At 48.9% G+C, this 22656-nt stretch overlaps 1 protein-coding gene across 19 annotated transcripts in view; it reads right to left on the bottom strand.

Annotated features, from left to right (window-relative positions):
* The window catches only part of LOC135914492 (kielin/chordin-like protein), a 584091-nt gene that overhangs the window by 14668 nt on the left and 546767 nt on the right, over positions 1-22656 (bottom strand). For 18 of the 19 annotated variants that reach the window (XM_070523555.1, XM_070523565.1, XM_070523554.1 and 15 more), the window contains 3 exons: positions 21379-21528; positions 14966-15115; positions 1792-1941 (listed from right to left, as the gene is read on the bottom strand). In XM_070523555.1, the coding sequence (XP_070379656.1) occupies positions 1792-1941; positions 14966-15115; positions 21379-21528 (450 nt within the window). The remainder of the gene's footprint in view (positions 1-1791; positions 1942-14965; positions 15116-21378; positions 21529-22656) is intronic. The other variant, XM_070523566.1, reaches the window with a different exon arrangement.

The following is a 22656-nucleotide window of genomic DNA, read 5'->3' as shown; positions in this document are numbered from 1 at the left end:
GCTGTAGAAATTAATTAAATTTTTGCACTATTTGGGCTAGTTCCTTCGTTGCATTGCTAATAAATATTTATTTCTCGAACCGTCTTCTTCAATTATTATTTTGGAATGTTTTTAATTCGATTTTTCTACGCGCAGGAACTTCAACATTCTCTTTCGCGTCGAGTTTGGTTGACACACCTTTTTTCCACCCACAAATATGTCATATACTGCACAGTATCTGGTGCAATGGTGTTAATTTCCAGCTATATTCGCGCCAATAACCCCCATACCATTAATTCGACCTGCTCTGCGACTAATTCTAGTTTCTTCTGTCGTTTAGAACTACAATTTGATATAATTTGCGACTCACTGCGACATTCGTGCGGGCTGCGAACCTTCGTGTGGGCCCCACGAGCACCGGCAGTGCCGCGACCATTCTCGCTGCTGTCAAGCGACAACTGCAGATACATTCGTCCTCCGCAGCGCGACCTCCATTGATTACTACCCGAACGGCAACTACTTATCGCGGTCCGTCATTCCTGCCGCGTTCTGCACAAGCCTGCGGTCCTACAACCGATTTTTGTACAGCTCCCCAGCACCGCCGTCATAAAACGCAAGTCAGCTAAGTCTTCCCAAGTCTCCTGGGCGGCCTCAGTTGACCACTTTTCGTCAGGGTGACACGCCTCACAATAAGCCCATCACCACTACAGTCGACTTTGGCTTTCAAGATGCTCCTTTTCAGCGCCAAGAACTTGCGTCACCAAAAGCCAAGTCCTTTCCATGCTCGGGCCCTACCACGCATGGCTTCAGCGCCACTGGGACTCACTCTCTGTACACTGGCGTGAGCGACACGAAAGTAGAGGCCACCCGCGATTCATCACGCATGTCCTGTCCCTTGGTCGATTCACCCTCATACCACGGCCTCTTTGATGATGGCGCTTCAAAAGACGACGACCAACAGACCAGAACCAATGTCTACAAATCGGCTGGGCTGACCGCGAAAATGCGAGGCCCGAGGCTCACCGGTCATGAGGGTCAGTCACTCTTCTCAAACATTGCCCTATTTTCTAGTGTCCAGTTAAATATTCATTCAGGAAATGCCAAGTTTTCCGCACCATCTCAGCCACTACTTGATGCCGGGGCTATTGTAATGAATGCGTCACTAGGACCACGCGAGCAAAGTCAATTCTATCACGGCGGAGTACGCCTCGAGTGGTCTCCGGTGATCGCCCTCATGATCCCTGAACGGTCCTGTCCAATCACCAGGCGAGCTACCACACCACGCGCTTTCCGGTCGCAATGACGCCGAAACGGCGTGCGCGAGGTTCACCCATTGCCACTCGCGAAAATACGGCGCCGACGGCACCTCACCGGGCGTATAGCTCACGTCTCTCGACCACATTTCCAACGCATCCGCGACCACAACCACAACCGCGCGTCACCTTGCAACATGCGCGTTTGCTTCTTTCGCGTGCTTTGTGCCACGAGGCTGTGCAACATTCGTCCGCAGTGTCACTGTTAGCCGCGACCACCAAAGAACTTTGTGCGACCCCCATCGCCTTCACCCGAGCTCAGACTTCGTCTATGCAGCGTGGCGCCCTGTCGCAGTGCCGATGCGGTGACGCACCGATGACAACGAAGTCCGAGAAGGTGCGAGCGGAACGAGCGCACGAGGATAAAAAAGAACGGAACATTCGAGTAGTTGCTTCTTGCATTTCAACGTGGCATCGTCTTTTTTCAACTTCAAAACTTCAATTTTTCAAAATTCAATGTCACTGGCACGCTCGTAACAGACATAAATGGAAGTCTTACCTCGCCGGGCTGACGAACTTACAGTCCTCTGCATTTTGGACACATTCGTCGGAACCATGCATGTAGTATTTCCCATCGATACAATGGCACTTGTTGCCGAGAAGATGGCACTTCTTCTCGCCGGGCGGACAGGTGCATTGAGCGCAAGTGCTGTGGGAAGAAAATGCGGGATTGGTTGGATAAACCGAGAGCAGACTATTTCAGTTATAGTAAAATTCGCATTCTTCGAAATTTTCACGAAGTTCGCTGCATGTTTGTCAGTGTCTCTGCTTCTTTGTCTATCGGCAGGTAGCTTCTTTCACGTCAACTTGGTTCAGTTCGTAGTGCATGGCTTTATGGGTAACGCACCGGCTGCTATAGTTAAGGAAGTGGCTTCAAAACGATCGTTGGATCAGCTTCGTTCACTGTCTATGTGCCACTGTGTATGTGGCGCTTCTCATTGAACCTTTTTGATGCCAACACGGTTATCTGGTTTTGTCACTGAGTATTTGCCGCTATTCAATGAGAAAAAATAAACTGATTTAAAGTATCTCCATTGCAGGGGCAAATCCAACGCATGAAATATAGAATCAGGCAAATTTGTTCAAGGGCACATATACACAGTCACCACGCGCGTATTTCGCCGTCATCAGGGTAACAATTAAGGAGTTGTGGATAATGGGAATAGTTTTTTATTTATATAGAATCTATCCAGCGAGGTACAAACTCCGTGTATATTTATATATATGTATTTTTTACAGCGGAAGCTGTCATGGACCCATCTAATAGTGTTTATGACGCGGTTATGCGCTGCAATTACCAAGTTAGACACCGCGGCAGCACATTTAATTTACTTAAAGACAGGGACACATATTTGAACCTCTTACGCAGTCGGAGAGAGATCGCTGCGAGCGCGGTCTGCGGTGAGAGATAAACAACGTCACTGCCGGCGAAGCCAATGGCGCGCCCCTGCTTTGCTGTGAGGTAATTATGTCACTATGATGTTGCCTTAAACCCCGTTCCCCACTGTGTCTCTTCCCTGGAATGATACGTAGATGAATGTATATGTTCTATATGCATAGGCATTTCTATGCCAACCCAACGAGAAGGAAGGAAGGAAATCAACTTTATTCAGGTCCTGCAGGCCACGAGAGCTTTGGGCTCTCATGGAGTGGGCGTCTCCCGCGACGGAACCGGGAGGTTGAGTTTCTTGGCGGTGCCGTGGACCTGCTGGATGGCCCATAGTTTGGGAGCGAGTTCTTCGCTCCGGATTGCTTCTTCAAGCTTGCGCTTGTCCTGTTCTTAGTTTACGTGAGCTTGCGAGCACGCCCAGAGTAAATGATATACGTTAAGGGATGTATTGCAATTGGTGCAATGAGACTTGTCCTAGAGCTCAGGCATGTAATGGTGTAATCTATTTTGCGTGGGGTATGTGTGTGTTTGTAGCATTCTGAGTGTAACCGCTTGAGCTCGAGTGAGCGTGCGGTGTGGCGTGCTATACTGTCTGCGTTGTTGGTAGTAGTGGTTAGTGATTTCATTGCATGTAGTGGGCGCGTCCTTATTCTCCGAGTGGTTGGGTGAAGCCGCGCGGTCTGTAAACGCGCGCGCAGCCTCGTGTGCCGCCTCGTTAAGGTTGGGGACGTCGCCGATCTTTGGTCCTAAGTGTGCTGGGAACCAGTATATGAAGTGGTTCTGAATCTCTTTCTTTGAAGCAATTCTGAGAGCCTGTGCGCAGGCCGTGCCCTATTGGAAAGCTCTGATATCGGCTATGGAGTCGCTGTAGATATGGGAAAGATTGTCGTCGGTGAGCGCAACAGCGATCGCAACCTGTTCGGCCTGTTCAGGCTTCCTTGCAATTACCGTGGCTGCATATCTTGTGGATCCGCGGCCGCCCACAACCGCCACTGCGAAAGCTTTGTTTCCCGTGTATGCCGCCGCGTCCACGAAAGCTGAGCGTTCACGGTTCGCCAAGGCTTGGTAGAGAAGGAATTCTCCTCTCGCTTGTCGTTTGCCTCTGTTGTTTTCGGGGTGTACGTTTCTGGGTATAGGGCGGACCGTGATCTTGGCGCGGATGTCCCGCGGGAGGTCCGCAAAATGTTTTTCTATGTCTCCTTGTGCAAAGCCTAGCTTCTCTAGGATCGTGCGCCCCGGAGGCGTCGTCGAATGCCTAGCATGCTGGGCGCGCTGCTGGGCTTCGGCAATTTTATCCAGGGTGTTGTGCATGCCCAGATGCCCCAGCTTCTCGTTGCTGGTGCTGGTTGGAATGCCGAGGGCTTGCTTGGTGACCTTTCTGATTTGGGCATTCAGTCTGTCTCTTTCAGATCGTGTCAAATTGAGCCTATCCGCAACGTATGCGAAGTGACAGGTGATGAACGCGTGTATGAGTTTGATGAGAGTATGTTCCTTGAGGCCCCTGTGTCTATTGGCAATTCTTCTGATGAGCCCAATAGCATTGTTAGTTTTGGTGATGAGCTTCTGAACCGTAGAGGCATTGACGTCTTCAGTCTCTACGATCATACCCAGGACTCTGATTTTGTCGACGCACGGTATGGCGATTCCCGAAGTGGTTCGTACGGTAATTTCTTGATTATAATCGAAGTCTGACGAGTATGGCCTGCGGCCCTTCTGCGTGGGTCTGCGTACAAGCAGCTCCGACTTGGTAGGCGAGCATCTGAGTCCTGTGGGAATTAGAAATCCTTCTATGGCGTTCACTGCTTCTTGCAAGATGCCCTGCACCATGCCCGGGGTTCCTTTGGACACCCACATGGTGATGTCATCTCCGTATATGGTATGCTCGAGCCCGTGGATCTGCCCTAGTTTCTCAGCAAGTCCCGCCATGGCAAGGTTGAAAAGAATAGGGGAGATGACCGAGCCTTTGGGAGTGCCCCTGCTCCCCAGCGAGAGTGTCTCCGTGGAGAGGTCGGCAAATCGGAGCGTAGCCGTCCTGTTATCCAAGAATGACTTGACGTACGAGTGGAACCTAGCTCCGAGGTTGAGTTCGGAAATGGTGTCCACAATGTATTGGTGAGAGAGATTATCGAACGCTTTCTCTAGATCCAACCCAAGAATGGCCTTGGCGTTTCTAATGAGGTCATCAATGATTTGGTGCTTGATTATAATCATGGTGTCTTGAGTTGATAGACCGGGTCTAAATCTGCTGAGGGTGTGTGGTAACAGTCCCTTGGTTTCGAGGAATCTGGAGATTCTGTTCTGAATGGCGCGTTCCGCCGCCTTACCCACGCACGACGTGAGTGATATGGGTCTGAGGTTCTCGACGCCCGAGGGCTTGTTGGGCTTTGGAACGAGAACAGTGGTGGCGTTCCTCCATTCCGGTGGGACCCTGCCGGAAGCCCAGACCTGATTGATTTGATCCGCTAGGAACCGGACGGAGTCTTCGTCCAAGTTACGAAGGGCCTTGTTACTAACACCGTCCGGACCTGGGGCCGATGTGCCATTCAAGTTTTGGAGGATGGTCCTGATTTTATGCAGGGTGAAGGGTTCATCGAGGTCGGGGTTGTCCGCTCCCGTGTACGGGGAACCGGATGCCTCGGCCTCGTTTTCGTGGCTGCTCGAGAGTGGCATGTATCTTTCGGCAAGTCTTGCCATAAATTCCTGCTCGTTGGAGGTTTCCAGTTCACGTTTCGCTATCTTGTCAGCGGCCTTGGTCTGGGAGCTCCTGGTTTGACCTTTGTTAAGAAGGTGTTTGAGTAAGTTCCATGTTTTTCCATATGTCACGCTGCCATCGGCCCTTGCACATACTTCGTCCCATTGTTGGTTGGAGAGTACTACTCAGTGGTGCTCAATGTCCTTGTTCAGTAATGCAATCTTTTTCCTAAGTCTTCTTTTGAGTCTCTGGGTACGCCATCTCTGCAGTATGGATCTTTTCGCTTCCAGCATGTGAGCGAGCTTTGCGTCCATCCAGATTGTCTGGACATCTGTTTCTATTTCCTGGGTCGCGTTTCGGGCGTCCTCCTTTAGTTCTTGCGTCCACTGTTCTAGTGTAGCGGGCTTGTCGGTACGTTCCTTTCTTATCTTTCTAAACGCATCCAAATCCGTGTATCTCCACTTTCGTAGTGGTTTCAAGGCGATTGCCATTGACGTTTCCACAATGTAATGGTCGCTGCCGAGGTCGTCGCCGGTATTATGCCAGGTGGCCCCCTCGGTGTTGAGAACGAATGTGAGGTCTGGAGTGGTGTCCCTCGAGACCGAGTTGCCCCTCCTGGTAGGGTAGAGCGCGGACGTGATAAGGTTGAGGCCCATCTCTTCCGCATCGGTGGCAAGATTTCTGCCTTTGTCGCTGGTGACGCCGTAGCCCCATTCTACGTTTGGGGCGTTGAAATCTCCGGCAATGATCAGTGGGTTGTCCCCGGCTTTGTCCCTGGCCTTCTTCAACAGTCTTCTGAAACTTTCCGTTCTGCGGTTCGGGCTGCTGTACATGTTCAGTGCTAGTATGCTCTTAGCCTTCTTGCCTTTGGGAAAGACTTCTATGAACAAGTGCTCCCATTTGCCGTCCGGAATACTTCTGTCAATTTCGGCCCACACGAGCCTGTTACTGACAAACGTCGCTACGCCGCTGCAGGCTTTTGTTGGTGGAACGACAATTGTTTCATATCCCGGAAGTGTTGGTGTGTCGGTGTTGGTCTCTTGAATGAGTATGATGTCCGGCTTGTCTGTAGTGTGTCTGATGTGCTGTTGCAAGACCGATTTCTTCTTGCGGAACCCGCGACAATTCCATTGCCATATTATGAGCTTGCCTTGATTGTTCGTTTGCGCTTGGAGCCCTTCGGCTGGTTCTCACTTATTTGCCTTCTCCATTTTTACTTTCTACTACGGCTGCGGACTTTACCGCCATTTCGGGTGTGACGATATCGCTTGTTGCAGTGTTCCTTCTGACTATGGGGGAGGCAGGGGAGTTCACCGGTGCCGTGGAGTGAGTAAAAATGGTCCTTTCGAGGCCCTCGATTCTGGCACCGAAGCTCTTCTCCATCACTTCTACCCTGCACGTTAGGCCATCGACCGCCTCTACTAGTCTGTCGTGCCCCTTCTTTAGTTACTCGACATCGAATTGTAGTTGACCTAGGGTACTAAGGATCTTGTCCAATTTACCGTCTATGTCCTTGGCAGGCGTGTCGCATTCCGTGGTCTTGGCCTTGCGTTTCTTGGTGGCTGGTGTGCCCGCGGGTGGGCTTTGACTAGTCGTTTCTGATTCCGCTACGCTGGAGGGATTCGGACTGGATGAAGTGTCCATGTGCATGTCCTGTGTCTGTGCAGTTGGTGAGCTAATTTGCGTTTTAAGCAATCTATTCTCGTTAGCCAGTTCTGTCATTGTACGTCTGAGTTAAGCTTTTTCGTGCTCGAGTGCTTTGATTCTCTCTAAGATGTCTTTGTGTTCATTATTCTCTGGCCGCGCTTGCAAGCTCACCTGAGATTGGTCCCTCAGTGGCCCGGAGTTAGTGGGCAGCGTCCCTGCCGTTGCCGAGGCCTGGCATCCCGTTGTCGCCTTGACTCACTGGGCCCAGCTGTTAGCTCCGGCCGCGGGTGCGAAGCGCACGCCCGAGGTCGAGCGGCCCCGGCTCCCGAGTGTGCGGGAGCGGCTCCTGCGACCTCTCCTGGCCGATGCGGATCCCGAGCTCGCTCTGGATCTGGAGCGTCCTCTGGGCTCGCGCTGTCCTTCTGGATGCTGCGCCGCACCTGTGCCGTTCTGCCTTAAGAGACTCGTCGCTTTTTCTCGAAGTTTCTTGGACGCCATGGCTGCCTGCTTGTTCTCGATTCTTCGTTTGCGTACCACGTACGGGACCTGGTATCTGCTCTTGCATTCCTTGCTGGCCGTGGGGTGTTTCTCGCCGCACAGCGCGCAAGAGACTTCTTCACAAGCGTGATCTTCTCCGGGGTCTGGAATGCCGCAATCCCTGCAAGTCTGCTTCTCCGGTGTGGGGCATACGTCTGCTCGGTGCCCTAGTTTGCCGCAAGCCTGACGTATGGTGATCTGCTTCCTGTAGAGCGAGCACTCTACCCATGCACATCCGTACATCACGTGGTTGGGAACTTTGTGTCCTTCGAAGACTACGATCACCGTCCCGATTTCCTTAATGCGCTTCACCGCCAGTGCGAGTGCGTTTCTCGGGTTGACGATGGACCTGCTTATTGTTTCTTGCGTGTGGTGGAGCGGAATGTTGCGAATGACTCCCTTGCACGTGTCGTCCGGTGCAGTCTGGTAGGAGAAGGCCTCGTACGTCTGCCAGCCGATGGTGACGCTCTGAATCCGTTGACGTTCTCGGGTAGCGGGGAACTCACGACCGTAATGTTCTGCTTGAGGTTGGGGCAAATCGTGTCCCCGTCGCACTGCACCGGTTCGAGTCCGGCTGCTTCTTGAATGGCCTGCACAAATCCCACTTGTCCGGTTTTGGCGATGTTCAGTCCGCCGCGACTGCGAATTACTACTTTGGTCTCGTTTTGCGGGAGTAAGGGCATTCTACTTGCCATGTTAATTTCTTTACGGGCCGACATGGGCTTGAGTGCTTTCGCTCTGGCGCCGGAGGCTGCCACGTTGGCAGCCATGTTGAGGTTAGACTTACGCTTGGTCGCTCTTCGTGGGGCAATGTCGCACCACCCGTTCCTGACGGACACCTCCAAGGTGTCGATTTCTCGAACGATCACTTCGCAATTCATTGTAGTGCCGTTGGCAAGACTTGGGTAGATGTCTCTGTGCCGGTGGGAGCCCCGGCGTCCGTCCAAGTGACGAAATCTTCGGCTGGTACAGCGTTAAGGTTAGCCGACGTAGCACCCGCTTCGGGCATAAAAGTCCTCGCGGTAGTGCACAAAATAAACTCACAGGTTCGAAAATGGTTTTGAAGTGAAGCATATAGCTTCATAAACGTGATGCCGCGGTGCGATGACACTGGTTTTGCAAAATCACACTTAATTTGAGCAAATTACGGGGCTTCGACGCGACGGTTGTCCATCCTTGACGTAAGATGAATGCAATGGCATATACCCTCCTAAACAATGGCTCATACCCCCGCAGTAGGGTTTCTGTGGTCGGACCACGAGTGTTTCGCCAAGGAATATACAGCTTCGCTCTAGAAGCGCTCGTAAAGTGCACTGTAAGGTTTTATAGCTTTTAGGCGCTCTGATGTAAGCCGAGGTTTCCTGGCCTTGCGCGGCCATTCTCTAATTTTCTGAGGAAAACATTCGTTATACGCGCTTAAAAGTCGGTGTAGAGAAAAAAACAAAAAAAACAATGGGTGCCTTGCCAACGTCGATGCCGCGAAAAACGTCGTCCCATTTCGCTATAGACAAACAGTTGACAGATTAAGGGCATAAGTAATTATGTGCTGAAAAGGAGTGGGACGGTTGAACTTGGCCTTGCATCCCAAAAACGAAATTCCTTATATCTTAAACCTAAATGAGATAAGAGGTAGCATATGTGGTTTAAGGAAACCAGAGCAAGCAGGTTCGCTTGTGGCCCTTGTTATGCTACGCACCATCTCAGCCACTACATGATGCCGGGGCTATTGTAATGCATGCGTCATAGGAACACACGAGCGAAGTCAATTCCATCACGGCCGAGTACGGCTCGAGTGGTCTCCAGCGATCGCCCTCATGATCCCTGAACGGTCGTGTCCAATCACCAGGCGAGCTACCACACCACGCGCTTTCCGGTCGCAATGACGCCGAAATGGCATGCGCGAGGTTCACCCATTACCACTCGCGAAAATACGGCGCCGACGGCACCTCACCGAGCGTATAGCTCACGTCCCTCGACCACATTTCCAATGCATCTCAGGTTTCAGGCGTCCCCGCCACGGCGACGCAAGCATTGACGACACAACCGCGCGTCACCTTGCAACATGCGCGTTTGCTTCTTTCGCGTACTTTGTGCCACGAGGCCGTGCAACATTCGTCCGCAGCATCACTGTCAGCCGCGACCACCAAGAACTTTGTGCGACCCCCATCGCCTTCACCAGAGCTCAGACTCCGTCTATGCAGCGTGGCGCCCTGTCGCAGTGCCGATGTGGTGACGCACCGATGACAACGATGACACCGATGACACTTGCTTGCTCTGCCTAACGGCAGAGCAAGCAAGTGAAGACATGGTGTGCCCCAACTTCACGCAAAATATCGTGGTGGTGAGCACGCCTGAACCAGACAATGCGGCAAGGTACGTGATAATGAAGTCCTTCAAAATCGTGGAAACGGAGTACGAGGTCAATGCGTACGAGACGGCCCCGCACGCCACGTGCAAAGGGGTGATTAGACAAGTCGACATCAGGGACTCCCAGTCTACTATCACAAGGAATATCGTGCATGAGCGCAACCCGCTCGCTTTGGCCGCCAAGCGCATCAACACGTCAGGCTCAGTCATCGTCCTCTTCGATGGACTGAAAGTGCCAAACTTGGTGCGCTACGGGCCGACCTTGTTGAGATGTTATCTCTACAGGAAACAATTTGATGTGTGCTTCACTTGAGGTAGGGTAGGACACCGCTCGGACGTGTGCCCCACGCCGGACTCTGTTCAGTGTAGAGGGTGTGGAGCCCCCAACCCACGAGCGCACCACGTTTGCACGCCCAAGTGCAAGTTCTGTGGAGGAGACCATCCCACCGGAGACAAGATGTGCAAGCAGAGATTTCAAACACCCTATGTGGTACGAGCTCGCCGAAGGGAACGCGCCCGGTCACGATCGGTCACGAGGGAGAGAAGCTGCTCGAAGTCGGGAGGATTGCACGTGCAAAGGGAACGCGCCCGGTCGCGATCGGCCGCGAGGGAGAGAAGCCGCTCCAAGTCGGGAGGAGCCCAGGCGCTCTTAGAAGATGGAACACCCGGTGCCAAGCCGACAGTTGGGACCACCTGGGCGGATAAAGTCAAAGGTACGGTGAGAATAGTTGGTGGCGCCACTACGCCAGCGGTGACTGAAAGCAATGATGCCAGAATAGAACAGTTGATTAGGGAGGTAAACTCGTTGCGTAAAGCTAATGCAGAGCTGACCAAACAGGTAGCAGAACTGACAAAGAAGGCACAGCCGAGCCCTGCCAGCGTAGCAGTAGCCAGACCAGTAGGTCAAAGCAACGAACCAAGCGAGGGAGATAACTCCCCCGCCCCGAAAAAAAGAGCAGTAAGCCCCGAAACTGACTCGGTTTTCTCAGTCCTCAGCGAGCTGAAAGAGGTAATCAAAGAAATTAGAGAAACGACGGAAAGGACTAACTTTAAAGTGGATAAACTATGGAAATGGAGGTTAACGGCCGAACAGCGATTCAAGAAACTCGAGACGAAATGCGACGACGACGAATTCTTGCCGTCAGAATCAGAAAGCGTAAAATCGCTCTCCGGAACGTCAGGGGGCGCTCCAAAGAGATCGATCGCGGGTAACAGCGAAATTAACCCATTCAATAATCATGGATAGCGCCAACAGTTTTAGTGTGTGGCAGTGGAATTGTCGCGGATTCCACAACAAAAAGGTATCGCTGCGCCAATTAATTAGATCGATGGGGGTCAAACTAAAAGTAATTATGCTGCAGGAAACTTTAGCGGACGAAGTAAAGCTAACCGGGTACAAATCGGTATGTAGAGAAAAAGATTCCGGAAGGGGATTGGCCACCCTCGTTGACAAAAAGCTACCCTTTATCGAACACGATATCCATCTCGGATTGAGTAAAATCGAGTATATTCTAGTAGAAGTCATACTCAAAAGGCACAAGGGCAGGGCGCAGAGTATCTTCTGCCTGAACATTTAGAGCAGTTCCACCTACAAGAAACAAAGCTTTAGGGCACTTTTCAACAAGGCACTCGCAGTCGCAAAGAGCTCTCCGCTCATCATTGGAGGGGACTTTAATGCCCCCTACCAAGCGTGGGGATACGCTTGGAATACAAAGAAAGGTGAGGGGTTATGGAACCTTGCCACGGACCTGGGACTGTGCCTGATCACAGATCCGACTTTCCCCACCCGCTGTGGAACGTCCACGTGCAGGGACTCTACGCCCGACCTAACTTTTGTCAACAACTCGAAACAAGCTAGTTGGGAAAACTCGGGCACCGATCTAGGCAGCGACCACTATATCATACACATAGGTATAGGTATGCCGAAACAAGAGACTAGAACCTTTCGGTGCACGGACTGGGACCTTTTTAGGAAAGTTAGAGCGAAGAGACTAGAATCGGAACCGATAGAAGCGTGCAGACAGTCCTTTCAGACCTGGATCAACCAGCTCGAAGAGGACCTCAGGGAGGCCACTAAAGAAATTAAGACCGATGAAAACATAGAGAGCATAGACAGTAGGCTCGCGCATCTGATCGAGGCCAAACAATCCATTCTGCAAAGATGGAAAACGCAAAGACTGAACCGAAAGCTCAGGAAAAAGATAGCGTTGCTAAATAGACAGATCGAGGATCATTCGAGAACGCTCGTGAAACAGCAGTGGGACGAAGTTTGCCACTTGGCAGACGGCAGAATCAAACATGGAGGCAGTTGGAACATCCTCAAACATCTATTGAATGAGAGCGACACTAAGTCAAACAAGAGAACAGCAATTACAAAACTGGTACATCAAGTCAGCCAGTGCACGACTCAGGAGGTAGTCATGAGACAGCTCGCGGACAAATATCTCCCGCTCGAACAACCGGGCGATAGCGACGAACGCATGGAGTACATGGGAGGACCGTGCGAGGAAATGGACCGCGATTTCACCGAGGGTGAGGTACGGGCCGGCCTCCATGGTCTCTCTAGTAGATCGGCAGCCGGACCCGACGGTATTACCAATAAACTCTTAATGAATCTAGACAATGAGTCGATCACTTTCCTGACGGATCATTTCACCGAGTTGTGGAGAAAGGGAGACTATCCGGAGGAATGGAAGATAGCTAACACCATCCTCATACCAAAACCGGGCAAACCACTCCATCTGGATAACCTACGTCCAATATCGCTTACATCGTGCATAGGTAAAGCTATGGAACACGTTATTCTTAACAGACTCACTAGATACGTCGAGCAAAATGACATACTCCCGTATAAAACATGATCGGTTTCCGCCCCGGACTATCGACTCAGGACGCCATGCTCCTGATCAAACACCAGCTCATACACGTTAGCCCGGTGCACGTGAGAGCGATTCTGGGACTAGACGTCGAAAAAGCTTTTGATCGCATAGAGCACAAGGCCATCCTCGAGGTCCTGTCCGAGCTGGGGTTGGGCGAGAGGCTATACAGTGTAGTCAAGGCGTTTCTGGGCGGCAGGCAAGCGAGCCTCACGCTAGGTGAACTAAAATCGAAGATGATGAACCTGGGAAACAGGGGCACCCTGCAAGGGGCCGTACTTTCGCCCATGCTATTTAATCTAGCAATGACCAGAGTCGCGAGGAAACTGGAGAGTATAGAAGGTATACACTTTGCAATATACGCCGATGATATAACCATATGGAGCGCCAACGGTAACGTAAGCCAAACGGAGACCAGACTGCAAGAGAGCATACACGCCGTGGAAAGCACGCTAGGCGAGATGGGACTCAACTGTTCGGCGGCAAATTCGGAGCTTTTGGTCCTAAAACATCGACGCAGGGGTCAAAGACCCAGGGGCTACGTCCCCGGGGAGGAACCCAAGATTATGTTACGCTGTCACGACGGATCCTCGATTAGGCAGGTGGAAAATATTAAAGTTTTAGGCTTCCACATAGCAGCGGGAGGTACCAACCTGAATGCCATTCAGCACATTTCAAGCAAGACGGACCAAGTCATCAGATTACTAAGGAGAATCAGCAACAGACACAGAGGCCTGGGTGAGGACAGCGCTCTAAGGCTAGTGCATGCTTTCGCTCTATGTCACTTCACCTACGTGGCAGGTCTATTTAGACGGTCGCAGGCCGAGCTGAACAAGCTAAACACTCTGATCAGAAAGTTAGTGAAGGCTACCCTAGGTATACCCATCAGCACCTCGAACGTGAAGCTCATGAACCTAGGCCTGCACAATACGATAGAAGAGATGGCGGAAGCGCAACAGTTGGCGCAGCAGGAAAGACTGACGAAAACGCGAGCGGGTAGGCTTATACTCAAAGCGATAGGGACAGACCGAAATAGATCAATGAACCCGAAGGAATCCGAGGTAGAATTGAGCGCGAAACTTAGAGACGCGATCAGAACCACCCCCCTCCCGAGAAATATGCACCCGGAACACAATGTTAGCAGGAGAAAAGCGAGAGCGAAAGCTTTGTTGAAAGAAATTGAACAGCTAGGACAACAGGCGGCCCTTGTAGACGCTGCCTGGGTCAAAGGTAAAGATGCCTACACCGCCGTGGTGGTCGACAGCCGGGGCGAGGTACGGGACGCCATCACCATCTTCACAAAGGATTCCACGGTGGCGGAGCAAGCCGCGATTGCTCTAGCCATCAGGAACCGTAAATGGTCTTTCATCAATAGCGATTCCAAAGCAGCAATTAAGAGCTTTGACAAAGGCTATGTAGCTGGGACTGCGGCTAAAATTATCGACAAGGTCGAAACTATCAAAACTGAAATCCGATGGTTTCCTGCACATATGGGACAAGTGGACGAGACTCGGCCCAACCTCAACGAGGTGACGAACGACCTGGCACGAGGACTTGCTTGCCGTGCCGGTCAGAACCGAACCGACGCCCACTACCATTCCGGGGAGCATAAAGATCAGTTACTAACTTACAGCGACATCACTAAATATTACTACTTGGGGCGTAGGCAATTCCCTCTGCCACACGTAAAATTTACCAGGGCTCAGGCAGTGACGCTACGTTTACTGCAAACCGGGACGTACCCCACTCCGTATTTCATAAATAAAATTCACCCAGAAAGAGAAATTAGGAAAGAATGTAACGTGTGCGATGGCATCATTGACATCAGACACATGCTGGCGGGCTGTCCAGCGACTCTCGCCAACCCCGAAGAAAAATGGCTTTACTGGCACAAGTTGATAAGAAGCTCTTCATATCAAGATCAGCTACGGGCTGTCCAGAGGGTTCACGATGACGCCATAAGGCTCAGCCTGGCAGTGCCGACGTGGACGCGGCCCGCCTCGGTCTGAAAAGACCGGGCTTCAGGACACTAATAAAGTTTTGTGAATGAATGAATGCTTCTTGCATTTCAACGTGGCATCGTCTTTTTTCATCTTCAAAACTTCAATTTTTCAAATTTCAACGTTACTGCCATGCTCCTAACAGACATAAATGGGAGTCTTACCTCGCCGGGCTGACGAACTTACAGTCCTCTTCATTTTGGACACATTCGTTGGAACCAGGCATGTAGTATTTCCCATCGATACAATGGCACTTGTTGCCGAGAAGATGGCACCTCTTCTCGCCGGGCGGACAGGTGCATTGAGCGCAAGTGCTGTGGGAAGAAAATGCGGGATTGGTTGGATAAACCGAGAGCAGACTATTTCAGTTGTAATAAAATTCGAATTCTTCGAGATTATCACGAAGTTCGCTGGATGTTTGTCAGTGTCTCTGCTTGTTTTTCAATCGGCAGGTAGCTTCTTTCACGTCAACTTGGTTCACTTGGTAGTCCATCGCTTTATGGGTAACGCACCGGATGCTATAGTTAAGAAAGTGGCTTCAAAACGATCGTTTGATCAGCTTCGTTCACTGTATATGTGCCACTGTGTATGTGGCGCTTCTCATTGAACATTTTTGATGCCAACACGGTTACCTAGTTTTGTGCCACTGAGTATTTGCCGCTATTCAATGAGAAAAAAAATAAACTGATTTAAAATATCTCCATTGCAGGGGCAAATCCAACCCATGAAATATAGAATCACGCAAATTTGTTCAACTGCATATACACACAGTAACAACGCGCGTATTTTGCCGTCATCAGGGTAACAATTAAGAAGCTGTGGATAATCGGAATAGTCATTAATGTATATAGAAGCTACCAGTGAGGTACAAACTCCGTGTTTATTTATATATATATGTATTTTTTACAGCGGAAGCTGTCATGGACCCATTCAATAGTGTTTATTACGCGGTTATGCGCTGCAATTACCAAGTTACATACCGCGGCCGCACAATAATTTACTTAAAGGCAGGGACACATTTTTGAACCTCTTACACAGTCGGAGAGAGATCGCTGCGAGCGCGCTCGGCGGTGAGAGATGAATAACGTCACTGCCGGCGAAGCCAATGGCGCGCCCCAGCTTTGTTGTGAGATAATTATTTCACCATGATGTTGCCTTAAACCCCTTGACCCACTGTGTCTCTTCCCTGGAATGATACGTAGATGAATGTATATGTTCTATATGCGTAAGCATTTCTATGCCAACCCAACGAGAAACTACTCCACCCGTGACGTAAGATGAATGAAATTGCCCATAACCTCCTAAACAATGGCTCACACCCCCGCAGTAGGGTTTCTGTGGTCGCACCACGAGTGTTTCGCGTAGGATTATACAGCTTCGCCGTAGAAGCGCGCGTAGAGTGCACTTTAAGGTTTTATAGCTTTTAGGCGCTCTAATGTAAGCCGAGGTTTTCTGGCCTTGTGCGGCCATTTTCTAATTTTGTGAGGAAAACATTCGTTATACGCGCTTAAAAGTCGGTGTAGAGAAAAAAAAAACAATGGGTGCCTTGCCAACGTCGATGCCGCGGAAAACGTCGTCCCATTTCGCTATAGACAAACAGTTGACAGATTAAGGGTATAAGTAATTATGTGCTGAAAAGGGGTTGAACGGTTGAACTTGGCCTTGCATCCCAAAAATGAAATTCCGTATAGCTTAAAGCTAAATGAGATAGGAGGTAGCATATGTGGTTTAGGGACACCCGAGCAGGCAGGTTCGTTTGTGGCACTTGTTACGCTACGCACCCTCTCAGCCACTACATGATGCCGGGTCTATTTTAATGAATGAGTCGCTAGGACCACGCGAGCAAAGTCAATTCCATCACGCCCGAGTACGCCTCGAGTGGTCTCCAGCGATCACCCTCATGATCTCTGAACGGTCCTGTCCAATCACCAGGCGAGTTACCACACCACGCGCTTTCCGGTCGCAATGACGCCGAAACGGCGTACGCGAGGTTCACCCATTACCACTCGCGAAAATACGGCGCCGACGGCACCTAACCGGGCGTATAGCTCGCGTCCCTCGACCACATTTCCAACGCATTTCAGGTTTCAGGCGTCCCCGCCACGGCGACGCAAGCATTGACGACACAACAGCGCGTCACCTTGTAACATGCGCGTTTGCTTCTTTCGCGCGCTTTGTGCCCCGAGGCCGTGCAATATTCGTCCGCAGCGTCACTGTCAGCCGCGACTACCAAAGAACTTTGTGCGACCCCCATCGCCTTCACCAGAGCTCAGACTCCGTCTATGCAGCGTGGCGCCCTGTCGCAGTGCCGATGTGGTGACGCACCGATGACAACGAAGTCCAAGAAGGCGCGAGCAGAACGAGCGCATGAGGATAAACGAGCCATGTAAGCCATCAACTTCTAAGAAAATCGACCAGATCTGTCTTTCTGACACAGACGGGATGGAAAATCAAGATGCAGATATGGACTCCCGATCTCTTAAACGAACAAGGTCACCGACAGAGAAAAAACCTAGCTCTCCCACCAAGTCCAAGGCAAAGAAGTACGATAGAGAGATTCCTACTAAGAAGGACTTCATAAAAGAGAGCGCTTTAGACCAAGCAGTTTCTACTGCTCGGATTTATTCACCATAGGAACTTTAACAGTAATTCGGTGGAACTGTCGTTCCATACTTCCCGCTGCAACAGATTTGTTATATCTTATTTCTATATATTCTCCAAATAATATTATTTTACAGGAAACTTGGCTTGTTGCAGGTCGGGCTTTTCCTCTAAAAAATTTCCGATGTTTTCGATTGTATAGCCTATCCCGAGGCGGTGGTTTAGTTTTGTTTGTCTCATCAAAAATCTGTCATAGAGCTACTATCCCATACCAGATAATGTCCCCAGACTGTGAAATCTTAGCACTGGATATAATACTCCCTGGTTGCACACCTTTTTCTATAATTAACACGTACTTCCCCGCTGGAGTGCAAGATACCCGCTATCTGGATACCTGTATTGCACGTAGTCAGAAAAACATCCTACTGATAAGAGATTTCAATTCTCATCATGTATCGTGGGGTTTCCGAACGGACACTTGAGGCAAACGCTTGTGGGATTGGGTCTTAACGAATCAGTTCTCTTGTTTAAATTCGAGAGCACATAATTTCGTACGGGGTCAGTCGCGAACTGCCCTAGATCTTACGTTTGGTACCTCGATCATGTCTGTCACCGCCCGGAAGACGGCAAACTCCGGAAATAACAGTGATAACCTCCCTATAATTTTTGAACTGCTTACCCCGCTAACTGGTTTAGATAGTAATGTGCGCACTTTTGTTAAAATCAGCTTTGCACGCTCAGGAGGGCATGGAGAGGGATATTAAAGCAATGAGCCTATGTTCCATTCTAAAACAGTCATCAAAAAAAGCTCAGTTTGTTGTGCAATCCACTAAGGGTGGATCATATTGTCCCTGGTGGATTTCCGACTGCGAGCGAGATTTTAGACGTAGAAAAGCAGCGTGGAAGAATCTTTTATACAACCAAAGTCCTGTTAATTGGGCTGATATGTAGCTACTACATTTAAACCAACAGTCTCAAAGCTAAGGATGATTATGATTCCAAGCACTACACATACCTTTCGAAGTCTTGCAATAAAAAGACCCTGTTTAAATTTCTTAGATCTCGTGAAGTTATACCGGCGCCCGTGAATGTCGATTCTGTCGTTTTAACAACAAAAGAAGTATCGGAATCACTTGAAAAAATTTCTCAAGGACTTGCGCAACGTTTCAAACATAAATTGCGCTTAAACCCAAAGAAACCTCCCTTGGCAGACGACTTTGAGATAATAACAGCGACAGAGATTGAACGCATTATTAGTTCGCTGCCAGCACCATCCCCCGGTCCAGATCGAATTACAACAGGAATGCTAAAAGTCTTATTTGATAATGCGCCTCAGGACCTGATAAACGTAATAAATTTCTCTCTCAAGAATGCATGGGTTCCAAGAGAGTGGAGAGTAGCTAAAATTATTCCACTATTAAAGAAAAAACCAGCTGGACTTGACTTAGACAACATAAGACCAATTTCTCTTACTTCCAATGTCGTCAAATTAATAGAAAGAGTTGTTCACGGCGGTATAACAACTTTTATGGAGGATGACACCCTTCTCAGTCCTTGCCAAATTGGATTTCGTCCCGGCCACTCCATATGGTGCGCCCATGTAGACTTAGAGAGCCGCGTTAAACTTGCTTGCGGCAAACGAGAGTACGCAGCTTTGGTGACGCTAGATGTATCAAAAGCATGCGACTGTGTAGAACATTGTATTCTATTCGATAAACTTCAGTCTACGAATATCCCAAAATATATAACCGCTTGGATCTATGAATGGATAATAAATAGAGAGATTTATTGTTACGAACACGGTATTTCGACGTCCAAACACAAGCAGACAAGAGGTGTACCACAGGGTTTCGTTCTTTCCCCTATATTATTTAATATTGTGCTAAGCACAATTCCTTTGTGTCCGGAGGTACATATTTATGTTTACGCGGACGATATCGCATTTTTTACGTCTGCAAATAATATACATTCACTACAACAGTCGTTGCAGAATTACTTAGAAATGCTGGAGACATGGCTAGAGGGGTTATGCATGGCGCTAAATGTTAGCAAAAGTGCGGTATTGGTATTCCCATTAACTGCACAGGTGCAAATTACTTTACAATACCGACAGGAAATCATTCCTCAAGTTCACGAAGTCAAGTACCTTGGTTTAATTTACGATGGCAAACTCATATTAAAACAAAGGTAGAACGAGCCGTAGCTATGCTCCGCCGGCTCAGCCACCGTCGCTCTGGACTGCGCAGGGATACCTTACTGATGATCTATAAAATGTATGTTCGGCCCATATTAGAATTCGGCTGCGTGATACTTTCCGGGGGCCCCGCCTACAAGATTAAACCTCTCATACTTTTAGAAAGAGAAGCTCTACGGTCATGCCTTGGGCTTCCTAGATTTGTTGCCAACGCTGTTTTATATCAGGAAGCTCATATACTCACTCTAGATTGCAGATTCCGCATGCTTACGGTTCAGACATTTTTAGATATTTATGAGTTTTCTAAAAGACGTACGCAATATTCCTTTATCACTGAACCTGCTGAGTTTTTCCAAGTATCGTGGTCGAGATTGTACAGCCCTGAGATTGTATTCGTACCAGCGTAGTTACAAAAACTGGATGTATCCATACGCCAAGTTTACGATTCAAATGATGCCTTTACAGACCTAAAAATTGAGTTCGAGGACATATTTCCTAATCATGCTAAACTATTACCAAGGCGATATTTCATTAATATCTTACACAGCCACCAGCACTAGGTAACCACTGATAACGTAGTAGCTACTGACGCTTCTGTTTGTAATGAGAAGGCAGGAGTGGGGATCTTCTCTGAATCTCTTCAATGGTCCTACTCCCTTCGGGTTCCCGACTTCACAGCTATATTTCAGGCAGAATTATTAGCGATTATATTAGTATTATGAAAACGCCCCCCAAAAGACCCATTAGCTGTTATCGTGACCGACTCGCTATCTGTATGCAGAGCACTAACTGCATCATTAAATTCAGCAATTCAAACAACAGTTCGTTCGAAGATACCTCCGTACTTACGAAAAGTATGTTTGCTTTGGGTACCGGGACATCGTGGGTTGCACTTGAATGAAATGGCAGATTCACTCACACGAGCATCCCTTAACGGCCCTATCATATCTGTTTTGCCGACATCAGCTTATGTCACCGCGGCAAGGTACAGAAATTTCGCTATATCTCAAAATTCTGCAATATCCATGCTAACACCGTGTTCTGAATTCCAGCATCTTAGCTTCCCATGGAATATTAATTGGTGTCCTTCAAGGCAATTGGAAGTATCTTTTACAAAATTGAGATGTCGTATACCTCCTCTAAATTTTTACTTACACAGGTCTGGTCTCACAATGTCCCCTCTATGTTCTTATTTCAGCGCACCTGAAACTATTGAACATAATTTTCTCTCATGCCGCCGCTTTCGAAGACAAAGAAGAATATTAGAATACTCATTTACCAAACTTGGCCTATCACTAACCTCGACAAACATTCTTTCTTTTTTGGGCAACTTCACTGGGAACCAGCCACAGGGATGCTTTTATTGCTGTTTACAATTTTATTAGCGAGACAAAAAGAGTACCTTGCTGATTTTCTACAATTATCCATAGTTTCTATTACTTCATTTCTTTGTCATGTCAGCACACGTTAAATTATTTTATCACAATTCTTACCAATACTTTCATTGCAAGTCTAAATTACAGTTCTATCGTCCCACGCTCCCCTATTCAAATCTAGTTTCTCTATGCTTCTAACCTTACGGAAAACCGCCTGCTTCTTGGCCAATCCCCCCTAGTGGGTACGCCCCACTGTCTGGGACAAAAGACAAGACAAGAACAGAACATTCGAGTAGTTGCTTCTTGCATTTCAACGTAGCATCGTCTTTTTTCAACCTCAAAACTTCAAATTTTCAAAATTCAGCGTCACTGCCACGCTCGTAACAGACATAAATGGGAGTCTTACCTCGCCGGGCTGACCAACATACAATCCTCTTTATTTTGGACACATTCGTTGGAACCAGGCATGTAGTATTTCCCATCGATACAATGGCACTTGTTGCCGAGAAGATGGCACCTCTTCTCGCCTGGCGGACAGGTGCATTGAGCGCAAGTGCTGTGGGAAGAAAATGCGGGATTGGTTGGATAAACCGAGAGCAGACTATTTCAGTTGTAATAAAATTCGAATTCTTCGAGATTATCACGAAGTTCGCTGGATGTTTGTCAGCGTCTCTGCTTGTTTTTCAATCGGCAGGTAGCTTCTTTCACGTCAACTTGGTTCACTTGGTAGTCCATCGCTTTATGGGTAACGCACCGGATGCTATAGTTAAGAAAGTGGCTTCAAAACGATCGTTTGATCAGCTTCGTTCACTGTATATGTGCCACTGTGTATGTGGCGCTTCTCATTGAACATTTTTGATGCCAACACGGTTACCTAGTTTTGTGCCACTGAGTATTTGCCGCTATTCAATGAGAAAAAAAATAAACTGATTTAAAATATCTCCATTGCAGGGGCAAATCCAACCCATGAAATATAGAATCACGCAAATTTGTTCAACTGCATATACACACAGTAACCACGCGCGTATTTTGCCGTCATCAGGGTAACAATTAAGAAGCTGTGGATAATCGGAATAGTCATTAATGTATATAGAAGCTACCAGTGAGGTACAAACTCCGTGTTTATTTATATATATATGTATTTTTTACAGCGGAAGCTGTCATGGACCCATTCAATAGTGTTTATTACGCGGTTATGCGCTGCAATTACCAAGTTACATACCGCGGCCGCACAATAATTTACTTAAAGGCAGGGACACATTTTTGAACCTCTTACACAGTCGGAGAGAGATCGCTGCGAGCGCGCTCGGCGGTGAGAGATGAATAACGTCACTGCCGGCGAAGCCAATGGCGCGCCCCAGCTTTGTTGTGAGATAATTATTTCACCATGATGTTGCCTTAAACCCCTTGACCCACTGTGTCTCTTCCCTGGAATGATACGTAGATGAATGTATATGTTCTATATGCGTAAGCATTTCTATGCCAACCCAACGAGAAACTACTCCACCCGTGACGTAAGATGAATGCAATTGCCCATAACCTCCTAAACAATGGGTCACACCCCCGCAGTAGGGTTTCTGTGGTCGCACCACGAGTGTTTCGCGTAGGATTATACAGCTTCGCCGTAGAAGCGCGCGTAGAGTGCACTTTAAGGTTTTATAGCTTTTAGGCGCTCTGATGTAAG

Source organism: Dermacentor albipictus, chromosome 8 (assembly GCF_038994185.2).
Source record: "Dermacentor albipictus isolate Rhodes 1998 colony chromosome 8, USDA_Dalb.pri_finalv2, whole genome shotgun sequence".
NCBI lineage: Eukaryota > Metazoa > Arthropoda > Arachnida > Ixodida > Ixodidae > Dermacentor > Dermacentor albipictus.
The sequence above is the reverse complement of the archived record's forward strand: the minus strand, read 5'-3'. Positions and strand labels throughout refer to the sequence as shown.